Source organism: Electrophorus electricus, chromosome 4, assembly GCF_013358815.1.
Source record: "Electrophorus electricus isolate fEleEle1 chromosome 4, fEleEle1.pri, whole genome shotgun sequence".
Taxonomy (NCBI): Eukaryota; Metazoa; Chordata; class Actinopteri; order Gymnotiformes; family Gymnotidae; genus Electrophorus; species Electrophorus electricus.
In genome coordinates this window covers 5398858-5413700 of record NC_049538.1, presented here as the reverse complement: position 1 = coordinate 5413700, position 14843 = coordinate 5398858, and the positions used below count along the sequence as shown (strand labels likewise).

The following is a 14843-nucleotide window of genomic DNA, read 5'->3' as shown; positions in this document are numbered from 1 at the left end:
CATGTAGCAAAACGTCACGTGTAGAGTGCCCAATAGCAAACGTTCAGAGGCGGGCTCTGTGTAAAACAGGAGTTCCCAGTAGCTGTGGCTGGGGGATTAATGGTGGGGTTTGACTGTCGAATTATGCCAACAAGACAGTTACTGTTACAAGACTCGATCGCTGCATGAGCCTGAAACGTTCGCGGTAACGCCACAGACGACATTTAAGGAAGCGACCGGCCGACGGGAAACACGGCTGTGTCGTGCAGTAAGGAGGAAAAGTCGAAGGCCTTTGGTGGGAGCGAGAAAGGAAGAGAGAGAGAGAGCGAGACTAGCCAGTTAGCGCGCACGCGCTGTCCGCTAGCACGCGCTGTTAGCTAGCTGGCGCGCGTTCGATAGCTAGCTCGGTTAGCTAGGTTAGCTAGCTACCATTAGCCGAACCTGCTGGATTATTATCGGTAAAGCGAAGCTTTAGCAGCGGACACGGTGTGTGGCGCTTGGCGAGTCGACTAGTTATGGTTACGAACAACTCTAGCTAGCCAGTGCAGCGCTACCAGAAATCGTATGTTCACTTAGGGACGAGGTCTGAAGACTTGTAAGAAAAGCCGAACCGAGGGATCTCCTACCTGGCCTGCAATCATGGGCAACGCGCCCACCGCCAAGAACAAGGGCAACGAGATGGAGAGCGGTGAGTGTCTTTCTGGAGACGATGGACTGTCTGTCTAGATAGACTGTGGAACGCACTATGGAAGTACGTGGTTTCGGTACATTTGGCGTTGTATCGCTTGTCAAGAGTCACCAAATGATCGTGACATTTTGAGGATGCTGTATGGTTGACGGCCTCGAAGGCCTGATGTGGCACAGATGTTTCTCCATCTCCAAACTCTTCGGGGAACAGAACAGAACTTCCCGAGTGAATGGCGCACCATAAATAATTTTTGATGGGCATCTTGAAAACTTTGCTTAAAAGCTTTTGGATCGGATAGAAACTAGGAAATTCCAACAAAAACCTTTGGTAATATGGTATTATGTTTTGGTGCTTCAGTGTGAAGATTTCCCACAATACTGATGTGTGTTGAAGCTCATCAAATCTCCAGCCAATAAGATTAAAGAGTCCTGAACTCTTATAGGGTCCTCTCTTAGTTTCTATTTGCATTGCTTCTTAGAAGTGCCTTGCAATGAGTGGAGTTTATTTATTGTTTTGGAAAGATTTCAGAAAGGACACTATCTGTATGTGTGTATGTGGCATGTTGGCATGGGTCAGTTGGCATTAGGAAGTGCTGATATGAGGAACCTGAGGTATCAGGACTTTGCTGGCAGTTAGTGAGAAGGACATGGAGCTAAGCAGTTCTCTTAGGATATTTCTTAACTGCCGGCCTTTTAACTAATATTAAGGCCAAATGTTAATGCTCACCTGTTTTTTGAGGTGTTTTTGGATTAGAGAGCAAAGCTGCTCTTGGCAGAGTTGATGTTGGGTCACATGGTCGCATATGTGGTTACAATGCAGTATGTATTCACACGCCAATTTGGGCGAATCACTTTTATTGGTGCAGTAACACAGCTCTGTTTTGTTTTGTCAGGCAGTTCATGGGGTTGCTATGGACAAAGAGGAGTTGACTTGTAGCAAATGCTGTAGTTTCTGGGTACTGTAGTGCAAACCTCACTCTAAGACTTTGAGCTAACTTACTGTGAACTAAAGGCCCACTGCTATTCTTAGATGGCTCAGTGGAGTATTCAGGTGTAACTCCCATTGCATAAGTAGCTCTTAGAAAGCAGTTTTGCTTTCTCCGTGTGTGTTTGAGGGGGATTTAAGTTGAGAACACCTGAAAAGCTTGTAATTCTATGATTGGGCAAAAGCTCATAGGACTAATAGTGGGTGTGGGAAGGGACGGGTGTGGGATTGGAGGGTGGGGGAGGAGGACTCCCCCAAATCACTACTGGAGGAGTTGTGAAGGCGGGTTCATATGATGACACTCGTGGAGGGGGGAAAAAACCAAACTTTTTTTTTTTTTTCCCCGGGGGCTGGTGTCTGGCGGCAGGGAGTCCCTTGAACATCATGCGATGACTCGAGTTCAGAACAAGACCACTTTGTGTGCACCCTGAGATGCAGCCCTATGCTGCCTTTGCTCTGTTGTTTGTGGTGGTGGTTGTTTTTTAAACTCCAAAATAAAGGCTAAGAGGCGATTTGCAACCGTATGGCCTGAATGTTTCCAACTTTGCTGCCAGCAAGTAAAAAAAGGTATGATTTTTCAGTGTAGCCCACCACTCCCTGTGGTGTGTAATAGTCTGTAACGTCTACTGAACACCCGCATGGCTGGAGGTAAAAACCAAACTAGAGTAGCTGGCTGTTCCTTTGTGTGTGTCCCGTCTGCCCACCAGCCTGGCAGGCAGGGGTTAGTGGCGGTCGGTCTCGTCTGAGCCGTAGCTTCCTGGCAGCGTGGCAGGACAGAGATGTGTGAAAGGAGCCTGGCTAGCCGCTGCTTGAGCCCATGTGTGAAGAGCAGCTTTCTACTGGCATGCAGCTGAATGTCATTTGAACGAGACTGACAGATTCACTTGTTCCTGGGACATTAATGTGAAGGAGAAGGACGAACGCCTGGCTGTGCTCCACTGCAGCCCCTGTTTAGGTGGGTGGCGGCTGGAGTTTCTGCCCATAGTGTGCTTCTCGTCCTTTTCGCGGGTGGGATGCCCTGATCCCCAGAGACAGGTGCAAAGACTGCACTTGGAGCTGCTGCCCCGTGTAAGGCTCACATTCCGCTGCAGGCACAGCCAGAGAGAACAACATGGCTGCTCCCTTTGGGCGGGGGATGGTGTTGGGGGGGGGGGGGGGGGGGAGATAGAGGGAGAGAAAAAGAGAGAACAGTGACTTTGGCTTACAGCACCGCCTGAGGAAGTCTCCGGGCACAGGAAGAGGGTGGGGGACAGGAAGTGGAGGGACTCAGCCATGTGACCTACAATGGGACCCTCTGCACACACATGGTGGAGTGAGGACTGTGTGGAGTCTCGTGCAAGAGGAGGTACTGCCTGAAGTACCTTTTGGTATGAGCCATGAGTGCTGCCAGTTTGCATGTCCCCTGTCCAAGCTGGATATTGACTCGAGCATGTCCGTGCTGCAGAGACTGGTGGGGAGACTGTTCCAGCAGGTGGGACCCTGCCTTGGGGACTCGGGCAGTGGCCCGGGCCGTCACCACCGGGTCCGGGATAAGCCAGAGATCTTTGTTTCTAGTAAGTGGTTTATGCAGTTTGCTGTAATGGGCAGGGCCTGATGCTATGCCCAGTGACTGTGATTGGGTGGGACTGTGGAAGGATGAGCCGACCAAGAGAGAGGGTGAAGCAACATGTATAGTAATCTCTTGTTCTCTAGTACTTGCAAGATTGGTCACAAGTTAGCCAATATTTAGGAACATATTTTTATTAAATTTATTGTTTTTGTCTTGATAAGGAGATACATCATTCTCTGCTGACGAGACCCTGTAAGATGGAGCTGTTTTTAGGTATTGGATTGGATTAGGTAATATTTAATACACTTTGCTGTGGAAGCTCGTTGGACTGATGTGAGTTTGGCAGCATGCGTATACACACACACACACACACACACACACAAAGCTCTTTTTATTCACCACCTAATGTTTGCTCTGTTGCCTGGCGTTGACCGCGTCACACAGGGTTCCAGGGAGGCTGTGTGACTGTCTCCCCGGTGACCTTTCAGTGGCTCCTGATTTGTGGGGACTCGGCACTCTTCTGCTTCGGCGTGCAAGCCTCAGAAGACTGTAGGATGCCTGCTGGGGCTGTACGTTATATTGTTTTTAAATTGGTATCATGATGTTGACGTCTGAAAAATCAATATTGCTTAAGGCTACATTATGGCAGTTGGCCTTCTGACTTTATTCATTTATTTATGCTTTGTACATCCTGAACAACCTCAGACATTCCAGATGTCTTCTGCTTATTCCGCTGCTTATTTTGACGAGTCACAGCATTCAGACAATTCAGCAAACATTATTCCTTTGGACAAAATTATTCCGGCCGGTTTTAACCGTATTGCAAGGATTATACCTTCTTACAATTACTTGCCCAGTCGTAGCAGTGTCATCAAACTCTGGCCTTTTTGACCTTTCCCCTGATACCTCGTTTGAGATTTGCTTACTCAGATTGCTTTACTGGCAAGTTCCATAGCCCACATCTGCCTGTTTGCAAGTGTGGCTGTGATTTGACACGCTGTCAAGGCGGGGCTCTTAAAGTGTCTATAAATATCCCTCTACGCTACAGTTCATTTTGGCTTGCATAATGGCAGCTGTTTTATTGTTTGCCTGCCCTTCGCTTCCTGGACTTCCCTTAAAGAGGTCATGTTTCTTCAGACCGTGCCAGTGGTGGGGCCCACTGGAACGCGTTCGTTTTCACTAGTCTCCACCAAGCCGGTGTGCTTGGGGCCAGATAGCATCAGGGCTAAAAGCTGCATTGCCTGGGGCTCTTTGCAAATAAGGGCTGCTTTTGATTTTTGTGGTTGTGTGTGTGTGTGTGCGCACGCGCGTGTGTGCATACTGGCGCTCAAGTAAACTCCTCTTCAGTGCAGCCCTAGCCGACGCTGGTGGTGTGAATTCTGCAGAGGCTCGTAGGCCTGGGAGCTGAGCCCGCTGATGCAGTTGATCGATGGCAAAGTGGCAGCGTGGAGTCTGAGCACCAGCAGGGATGGCCATCTCTGTGCGCACATCCACATCACGCAGATTTTACCAAGCACTCAGGCAGTACTGAGATCAACACTCACTGGCTTTCGCCTTGACCCCTATCGGTCCAGTACAAGCACTGTTTATCACCTCGGGGGCTTGCTGGAAATGATCTGTGCCATTATGGTTTGGCTCCACCCCTGGTGACCAGGCCTCTCTTATGGTCAATATAGTTGTGTGTGTGTGTGTGTGTGTGTGTGTGTGTGTGTGTGTGTGTGTGTGTGTGTGTGTGTGTGTGTGTGTGTGTTTGTGTACGGGCATGCTTACGAGAGTGTTTGCTTTCTGCTTTGTGTGTCCTACATTACGGCGACTTTGTGTGCAGAATAAATATTGATACAAACGGAACACGAGTCCGATTGATCGGCCTGGGTAAAATCTGTATAGACCTTCAGCAAAGGCAATGCACCGTTTAGCTGACGCCATAGAGGGAGGGGAGGAGAGAGAGAGAGAGAGAGAGAGAGAAAAAAGGGTGGCGACTCAGAGAGGAAGAACGGCACGAGAGAAATCCAGAGCGCGGAGCTTGGTGGTAAAGTTGATATCCATACCGATCGAGCACGGATCTGCACCAGAGGGGACCATGGAACCGTGATGCTGCTTGTTTAGGGTGGGGTGGAGTGGGGGGGACAGTGCTGACGTGCAGCTGCAGGAGCACAGAGGGATGCAGGAGCCTTCGTCTCGGGCAGCTGAGACGGTGGGAGCCTAGGACGCTCCCACGCTCCCTGAGGGAGGGAGCGAGGGAGGGAGGGAGAACCCACCGTGGCAGTCTGCTACTTCCCTCTGGTAGCCATGGCTGCGAGTTGAAAGAGAGGCCAGTTTAAAGACAAGCAGCACTCCCCTAATGCCGTTGGAGCTAGAGCCAGAGTGTTGGCGGGAGCTGTTGAGTTTGATTTCAGGTGAGTAACTGCAGTGAGATGTAGTAAAAGATGTAGAGAGAGTCAAAATTGTAATAAAGTACACAAGGTTTCCAGAGAATTGGAGTGTTTCAGATAGAAGTCCTTCAACAAAAAAAATGTGTGTAAGTGTGCAGTTAAAGCCAGAATGTGGGGGTCTTTTTTGTCTGTACTGTGGTTTTTGGAGAATCTCCTCTAAATATTCTGGATAAACTTTGGCCGCATGCTGCCCACCCTCCCCGGATTCTATAGCCCTTATCTGAATGGAACAGAAATGAGAATGCAACCCTGTCAAAACTGTTTATTTGTTTGTGTGTGTGTGAGCAGTTCTGATAGAGGAAGGGGTGTGGCCGCAGAGAAGGCAGCAGGAGTTAGTTTGGTGAGTGTGTGCATGTGATACAACAGCAGCCTGAGCTGCTGACACACTGATCCACCCCCGAGCCCCTTGCATCTTTACTTTGGCCACTGAGCGCCACGGGGGCACGTCCCCGCCTGCATCTGCGCTCCATTGCTGAGGGGAGGGGTTTCCGTTACCCCTGCTAGCTTGGCCCCATGTGCTGGAGAATTTTTGGCCCCTCCCAGGAGGGCCCATGGCACGCAGAACCCTTGGGAAGAGGAGGGGGAGGGGGATTGCTGCACACTGAGTTCCCACACGGCCGTTAGCTTAATAAAGATAAGCAAGCTTGTGTGTAGTTCTGCATGCAGAAGGGTGTGTGTGTGTGTGTGTGTGTGTGTGTGTGTGTGTGTGTGTGTGTGTGTGTGTGTGTGTGTGTGTGTGTGTGTGTGTGTGTGTGTGTGTGTTTACAGGTGGGCACACCTAGTTACTGATGGAGTACTAATTCGGGGTTCAGTTGTTTTTAAGGCTTTGATGATGCTCTGCTGTGTAGACAAACACACGTACACACAGTGCCAGATGCTATTGATCTCAGTCTGCTCTTGTTGTGTCATGGTGGGAACAGGAAGTGTTAGATAACTGCTGTCGATTTGGTTTTAACAGCAGAGGAAGTGAGAGAGACAGAGATAGTTACAGGCTTAAAACACCCAACAGAACCAAAAGGGGAAGTAATCTCTCCATAGACCACAATAATGCGCTAGCGGTCAGATTCCAGATCATTAGGGCCTACTCAGAAACTCACACACGGTCCCACAGTCATCCCAGAAATAGCACCGAGTTCTCTGCCAATGAGGACTTTAAATGTCCATCTTGTGTGTTTTACATGTGTGCTCTTTTGTTGATGTACTCACAACCGGCCACCTGGCAGCAGCGATTTTATGACACCTTATTAGAAAAAGCCCAAACTTACACTGGCAGCTGATTGCACTGTTAGCAATGTTCCCTTTCCAATAATTCGGCAGTTTACCAAAAAATAAAAAGTCAAATGATGTCATTGGTGTGACAGTGACGTGACAAGATTGTGTTCCTGCTTATTCCTTGAAGGTAAAAGCCCAGTAGTGTATTACCCATGGTAAACAAGTTTAATAATATTGTAAGAAATATCAGTATTCTGCTGACCGATTGACTGGTAGCTGTGTTGTAAATGTTGTACACCAAAAAACATTTGTCTGGAGAACCCAAATGCAGACAATGATCTTGTCCTATATAAACATAGCTTGTACGAGGTATAACTGGCTTTTGACTCTTTATACGCATCTCTCTGTGATGATTTGAACAGGAAACTTTGCTTTGTTTGTCTTTCATAGTGAAGGAGTTTCTCGCTAAAGCCAAAGAAGATTTCCTCAAGAAATGGGAGAACCCTGCCCAGGTAATCTTGGCCCCACCTTTATGGAAAGATCTGAGAAAATGCATACATCTAGTGTCAAAGAAATGAGAACTCACACATCCAGTATTAGATATATGGTTGGTTGTGCGTGTGCGCCATTGGTGAAAAGTAGGCACTGTGTTTGATACGTCACCCTGTGTCAACTGTAGATTGTGATTGTTCAACTCATTGTTCATAACGGATTGTTCTTAATTGATGTCTAACCTTTTCAATTGTCTTATAATATTATAATTGTCTTATAATATTATAATAAGCTTAGTGGCTCAGGTAAAGGTACTGGACTAGTAATCAGAAGGTTGTCAGTTCAAGCCTCACTGCCACTAGTTTCCACTGTTGGGCCCCTGAGAGAGGCCCTTAATTATAATTGTAAGTCACTTTGGATAAAGGGTTTAGCTAAGTGCTGTAAATATAACTGTGCTGAGATCGATGTTCTTTTGTGTATGGCCTCCGTTTTAACTGAGCTACCTCCCGTCTTGCCGCTCCAGAACACAGCGTCCCTGGAGCAGTTCGACAGGCTGAAGACGCTCGGCACAGGCTCGTTTGGCCGCGTCATGCTCGTCAAGCACAGGGAAACAGGCCTGCACTACGCCATGAAGATCCTTGACAAACAGAAGGTGAGCTGGCGTTATGGAACCGAGAATGGCAGGCAGGGGGCGCTGGCTGTTATGGGTCCAGTCTGGGAGCTGAGAAGTGTTTGTGTGGTTGTGTGTTTGATTGTGGGTATGGTGTGGCTTCCTGGCTGTTTTGGCTGTAAGGGATTGGAAGTTTGTTGGGTGTGGCTGATTGGCTGTTGGCCAATACACTCATTTGAGAATGTAGAGTGTAAGGGCATTTTAGATATAAGTGTTGGGATGGTTGTGGTGTTGACGGTGTCACTGAGAAGCTGTTGGCTATGTCCTTCAGGTGGTCAAGCTGAAACAGATAGAACACACACTGAATGAGAAACGCATCCTACAGGCTGTCAGCTTCCCTTTTCTCGTACGGTTGGAGCACTCCTTCAAGGTAGTGTGTGTGTGTGTGTGTGTGTGTGTGTGTGTGTGTGTGCGCGCGCGCGCGTGTGTGTTCGCGTGCGCACGTGGGCAAAAGTTAGTTACCCCATAATCACTTTCATTTTAATTATTATTGTTGTTTCTTCAGTGTAATAAGGACTGATGTTTTGTCTAATTGTGTCTTCTTTGATCTGGACTCCTCAGGACAATAGTAACCTGTATATGGTAATGGAGTATGTTCCAGGAGGGGAGATGTTCTCTCACTTGAGGAGAATCGGCAGATTCAGGTAAGCCGGAGCATCACGCCGTTACCTCACTGGGAAGATTGCTGATGAATCAGATAATTTAAAGATGTCCTCCTCTCTCCCCTTCCCCTCTGTGTAGTGAGCCCCATGCTCGCTTCTATGCTGCCCAGATAGTTCTGACCTTTGAATACCTTCACTCTCTCGACCTCATCTACCGAGATCTGAAGCCTGAGAACCTACTGATAGACCAGCAGGGCTACATACAGGTAAATGCGCATACACAGAATACAGAACGCGCGCACACACCGGCAGACAGCTCAACTGATAGATCAGACACAAGCATCAGCACGTGTGCACTTGGAAATTTGCATATTTAAAGTGTTGAATGACAGCTCATTTCAGTCCTGTTCTGCTCTGACTTGCCTGATTCAGCACCTCAGTTAATTATCAGGGGCTTTGGGAGTTTAAGCAAGTGCGTTGAGGCTCCTAATACACTCCACTGCACAGTGTAAAAACCACTGGTGTATACTGTGACACACAGAAAGTGGCCTCGCACTCAGTCATTGCTGGTCAGAGACATAAATACACATGCTTAAAATCAGGGCGTCTTGAATATATGAACCAGTCAACAAATATTTCAACCAGCCTCCTAATTTTTAAGTACAAATGGAAATCTGGGTCAGGCAGATCAAGGGGATTGCAGTATACAGACTTATTTAAAGGTCTGTGAAGACAGTTTAACCTTATGTATTTTACAGTGTTTATAAGGCAAAATGTTGCTACTTTTTTACATTCAGAATTTTACATGCTGACATTTTACTTCAGTGACATTAAACTAGCTTCCAGGAAATGTTCTCCAAGTTTTGACATAAAAACACGTTCGGCCCTAAGCGAGAAGCTAAGATGAAGCCTCACAGCTCTGGAGCCCTCAGGTGTCAGTTTCAGAATGTTAGCTGCAGAATGTTAGCTGCAGTATTGCTACATTGCTAACCAAAAACCAATAAGAATTAGCATGACGCAAAACATATTTTAGAGCAATTTATTCTAATTAGTGTTACATAACAATTGAAACACAACTGAGGCACACTGTTTGTATGGTAGCTTTTTGTCCACTGTAAACAAATTCAGCATGTCCTCAAGATGGAGATAAAAACACCACTTAGCTTTTGATTTCACGCTGTGCCCCTGCTGCTCCCAGGTGACAGATTTTGGATTCGCCAAGCGAGTCAAGGGCCGGACCTGGACGCTGTGTGGCACGCCCGAGTACTTGGCACCAGAGATCATCCTCAGCAAAGTGGGTAGTGCCCACCGTTAACGAGCCCCAAGAGAATCTGGATGCTGCAGCTTTGCCCACTTACACTCGCGCGCTCTCTCGCTCTCGCTCTCTCTCTCGCTCTCTCTCTCGCTCTCTCTCTCGCTCTCTCTCTCGCTCTCTCTCTCGCTCTCGCTCTCTCTCTCGCTCTCTCTCTCTTTCTTGCTCTCTCTCTCTCACTCTCTCGCTCGCGCTCTCTCTCTCTCTCTCTCTCTCTCTCTCTCAGGGCTATAATAAAGCAGTGGACTGGTGGGCTCTGGGGGTGCTGATTTACGAGATGGCTGCCGGTTACCCTCCATTCTTCGCCGATCAGCCAATTCAGATCTACGAGAAGATCGTCTCGGGCAAGGTGAGTGGAGTAAAGCGATTGGCTCTTGCCACCTCACTGCTGTCCAACATCAGTTCTGGCGATATGTATAATGTCCAACAGAGACTTTAAAAATTGGTAGTCAGCAAAACACTTGAGAACTTGTATAAATTAATTTGGGATAATCTCCACCTCGCCTAACGTTTCTCTGGCTCTTTTCATCTCCTCCCTGTCCAGGTGCGATTCCCCTCCCACTTCAGCTCGGACCTGAAAGACCTGCTACGTAACCTGCTGCAGGTGGACCTGACCAAGCGCTACGGCAACCTCAAGAACGGCGTCAACGACATCAAGGGCCACAAGTGGTTCGCCACCACCGACTGGATCGCCATCTACCAGAGGAAGGTCCGTGCGAGAGCTCTGCCTGACCTGACCTGAACGTACTGCTTCACAGGAAGTCTCGAGTCAGCTAGAATATCATTGGCTTCATTATGATAGTGTAGGCAGTTGTAAACTCCGCAATAATAATAATAATAATAATAATAGTAATAATAATAATAATTTGTGGTCAGGCAGTCAGTGTAACACCTCTGTGTTCTGCAGGTGGAGGCCCCCTTCATTCCCAAGTGCAAAGGTCCAGGGGACACCAGCAACTTCGACGACTACGAGGAAGAGGAGATCCGCGTCTCCTTCACAGAAAAGTGTGGAAAGGAGTTTGCGGAGTTCTAGACCCAGCCAGGAGCAGCGGAGGGGAAAGAGCGACGGAGTGACGTAGACGAGGGTGGGGGAGGGGGCGGGGGGCAGCGGAATGAGAGAGATCATAGACTGGACTGAGCTTGTATTCAGTAACAACATCAAAAACACTGATGTAGACCCCCCCCCTCCCCCAAACACACACAGACGAAGAGAGAAGGTGGAAAAACAAACAAACAAGCAAACAAAAATAACACATCCTAGGAGAGAGAGCCAACAGTGTTGCCTTTCAAGATGGTTCATCCTTTTCAATTGTACCCATTTGTTTCTAGCTTGTCCCTTCTGGTTTTGTAGCCGGGGTGCTCCAGGTAGAGCTGTCCCTCTGGTGGACAGCGGGGCGTGGTGGTTCATCTCCGGCACTGGGCTGGGTTTCGCTTCTGGTAGGTGCAGCAGCTGAGCCTGGCTCGGTGTCCTCCACCCTGCTGTGTGGTTACCTCTGTTTGTTTTTCTTTTTCTCTCTTTTTTGGGGGGGGGCATTCTGAGTCATGCCAGCCCGCCTGCACTGGCGGCGATTGAGTATGGCGTTGTCGTGGCGTGCCCCACCTTTTCTTGTGCCAAGCTTGGCTACATGACCACCCCATACCACCAACCCTTTTTTTTTTTTTTTTTTTTTTAAGGCCGTTGCAGAATTCCCACTGCTCACGCGATGTTCACACCTGCTCTACACGTTATTGATCAGGGGAGAGTCATTCTTGGGGTGTTCTTTCTTTTCAAGCTTTGATGTGTGACTTTTTTCTTTTCCCCATTTTGCTGCCTTTTTTTTTAAAGCACACGTATACCTTCCGTCTTAGTCACACAGAGGCTTTCCCTGCAGCTGAGAGTGCTGGGACACTTGGTTCTGACCACGTGCTTGGTTCCAACCAGCCCTTCGGACGACCCTACACAGCAGTGGGGTTTGCGGCAGCCGCAGTGCAGAAGCTCGGTGGCATAAAATAGCCGGCAGTGTGCGCTCTCACTCATTTGTAGCACATGCGTGTGCTGGGCGGTGAACTGCAGTCACGACACTGTTGAATTTATTTATTTTAATCTTTTTGGTTAGTGTCTGAGCATTTGAAGGCTAAATGGGTTTTTTTGCCCCGAAAACAAATCCTCCCTTTAAATGACAGAATGGAAAAGAATGTGAAATTTTGTTCAAACACAATGCGCATGTTGGTTGGAGCTGATGGATGTGCTAACTGTAAAACATCCAATATAAAATAGGTTGGGGGTGGGGTGTACAAATGGTGCATGTTCTTATTTTCACCCCAACATGTTAGGGGAGGTGTGTGCTATTGCACTGAGGCTCTGGTGTGTTCCTGCTCCAGATATGACCATGCTCCCTCACCATGCAGTTCACAGTCTGAGTTCAGAGAGCTCTGTTCTTACATTCTCACAGTGATCGGTAAGGGATTGGGGGGGTGTAGTTTTGCTTTGTTTTTGTTTTTTTTTTACTGTCTTTATAATGCCCTCTGAGAGAACCTTTAGTCAACTTTCACATTACATGCCGCTATGTTTCTGCGTTGTTTTTAACTGAAACACTTCAGCCCAGATCACTGGACTATGCTTGTGCTTCAAATTTTGTTTTTGTTTTTTTTGCTGACTGCAGAACATTCTCGTAAATGCGCTTGATCTGTATAGAAGAGAAGTAGGCAACGTTCCTGAACCCCCATGTTTAATTTATGGCCTGTGAGAAGCTAAAGTTCTATGACAACATGGGAAGGGGAGGGGGGACCCCTCTCTCTCTCTCTCTCTCTCTCTAACTCTCTCTCTCTCTCTCTAACACACTCATTCTCTCTCTCTCTCTCTCTCTCTCTCTCTCTCTCTCTCTCTCTCTCTCTAACTCTCTCACTCTCTCTCTAACACACTCACTCTCTCTCTCTCTCTCTCTCTCTCTAACTCTCACTCTCTCTCTCTAACACACTCACACTCTCTCTCTCTCTCTCTCTCTCTCTCTCTCTAACTGTAGGATGCAGGACAATCTAAACCCAGGTAACTCAGTGATGTTCCCAGTGCCCCAGCATGTGCAATAATACAAAATATTTGTGATTTAATTTGTTTTAATTAATTTTGAAAACGGTCACCTACTTTTGCTGTCTGTAGTCACAGAGTAGTCACCATCATGCTGTTTGGTAGGTGTTTATACTAACTGCTCCTACTAAATTGTGCATTTCTGTGATTTGTATGTGATGTAACTAAGGATTCTCACTTTATCCTTTATTTTTATTTTTTTTTAATATTGTTGCATAGGTTTATTCACTTTCACTGAATGTTCACCAGGCTCACAGTTGGTGCCATCTTAAACCAGACCTTTGAAGCAACTGTTTATATTTCTTTGGCTTAACGGAGGGATCTCTTTTCGACGCCAAATGGCTGTCAAGTGCAAAGGATGCCATTTGAGAAATGCTTCAGTGGTGGGTTTTTTTTTTTTTTTTTTTTGGTGTTTTGGTTTTGGTTTTTTTGCTTCTCTCAGTCTCCTTCCGTGGGAAGCCGACGTCACCGAGGCCTGCAGCGTGCAGAGCCAAACCCCTGGCCTGTGGGCTTTTACTTTGGTGGGGCGTACAGTTTTGGGGTGACCAGCTGTCATGGACCGAAGGGTTGCTTAGAACTCTTCCTTTAAAAAATAAAAAAATAAAAAAATTTAAAAAAAAGAAGAAAAAGAAAGAGGGGGAAAAAGTTTTTCACTTTACTCTTGAGTGCCACCTAGAGGCGAACATGAACCATCACAGATCTCTCTCTTTTTTTAACTACTCCTAAGCATGTGCTAAAATGGATGTCCAAACAGGGGACGCAGCGCCACCTCTTGGCTTTGTATAGCTTGTGTGCTGGGAAAGAACAAACAAAAAAAACTGTTCTAGAAAATCTTACTGAAGTACTTTTTTTCCCTATTAAATTGACAGACTTGGGCTTGGCTGCAGTGCTATATTTTTAACATGCAAATTTGAGAAGGACTATCTCCTATTAATATACTTTGTCAGAGCATGTACAAGAGTGGTTCATATAAGCCTTTCTTTTGATTTTGTCGGATTTATTGCACAGGACCATATGTATAAAGCCTGTCAAATCTAATTAAGGATCAATTTTTGGCCTGTTATGTCTTCATGAACTTGTGTATCAAAGGGTGGAGCTGGTTGCTGACACGCACCCTCCTCCTCCTGAGATGCCTTAGACACATGGGCCCTTCACACACTTCAGAATGCCCCAGCAAGTCTGTCGGGCACCTAGCAGATCTGCACTAGCGTCTAATTGTTTTCCAATAACCAAAGAGTTATGAAATGCTCAGATGTACCACTTGAGACCTCTTCTGACCAAGTATGTAAATAAGTGGTAATCTTGGATTGATGGGCTGCGGCAGTCACCCCTTCTGTGTCCTCATGGTTCCCTGGGCCCAGTTCTTCTCTTAAACGTTTTGGTGTCCTATGTCCCTCTGTCTTCTTTTCGTCCCTTCATTCTGTTGTCAATCGGCTGATTTGTGTGCATCGATCCATGCTTCCAATCACCCTTGTGCACATCCAGTTTCTTACTCTCTTCTGTTTTGCTTTTTAAAATCATGAAAAAACATTGATTTACTTTTTTCATATTTTCTAAGTGTATTTTCAATAACGAGAAACTTTCCTCCTGACATGGGTATGGTGATGGTGTAGTCTATTGTACCTTTTCGGGAAACAATACTGTATATTCTGCCTTTAACAGTCTTAATTATTTTACCTTCTGGAAAACTTGACGGATACCCGTAAGACACATCAAATATGTTAAAAAAGACAAAAAAAAGTATACAGATAATATTTTGCAACATGTATCATTCCAATAAAGTTTTAATTGTTAAAAACACAACCTGGGTCCAGTTTGAAATGTAAATAAAACATCTATTAAGGGATTTAATAAAAACA

At 46.7% G+C, this 14843-nt stretch overlaps 1 protein-coding gene across 6 annotated transcripts; it reads left to right on the top strand.

Moving 5' to 3' along the window:
- Window positions 1-96: 96 nt before the first annotated feature.
- prkacaa (protein kinase, cAMP-dependent, catalytic, alpha, genome duplicate a) lies at window positions 97-12585 on the top strand. Of its 6 annotated transcripts, XM_027026773.2 has the most exons (11): window positions 2888-3197; window positions 5674-5680; window positions 7295-7356; window positions 7860-7988; window positions 8278-8376; window positions 8568-8650; window positions 8748-8874; window positions 9807-9902; window positions 10147-10269; window positions 10465-10629; window positions 10828-12585. In XM_027026773.2, the coding sequence occupies exons 1-11, from the start codon at window positions 3021-3023 to the stop codon at window positions 10951-10953; spliced, it is 1194 nt and encodes a 397-aa protein (XP_026882574.1). In that variant the 5' UTR covers window positions 2888-3020; the 3' UTR covers window positions 10954-12585. The 6 variants fall into 6 exon arrangements, with proteins under 6 accessions (XP_026882572.1, XP_026882574.1, XP_026882573.1 ...); XM_027026771.2 differs by lacking the exons at window positions 2888-3197; window positions 5674-5680 and adding an exon at window positions 97-667; XM_027026772.2 differs by lacking the exons at window positions 2888-3197; window positions 5674-5680 and adding an exon at window positions 3298-3533.
- Window positions 12586-14843: the final 2258 nt, after the last annotated feature.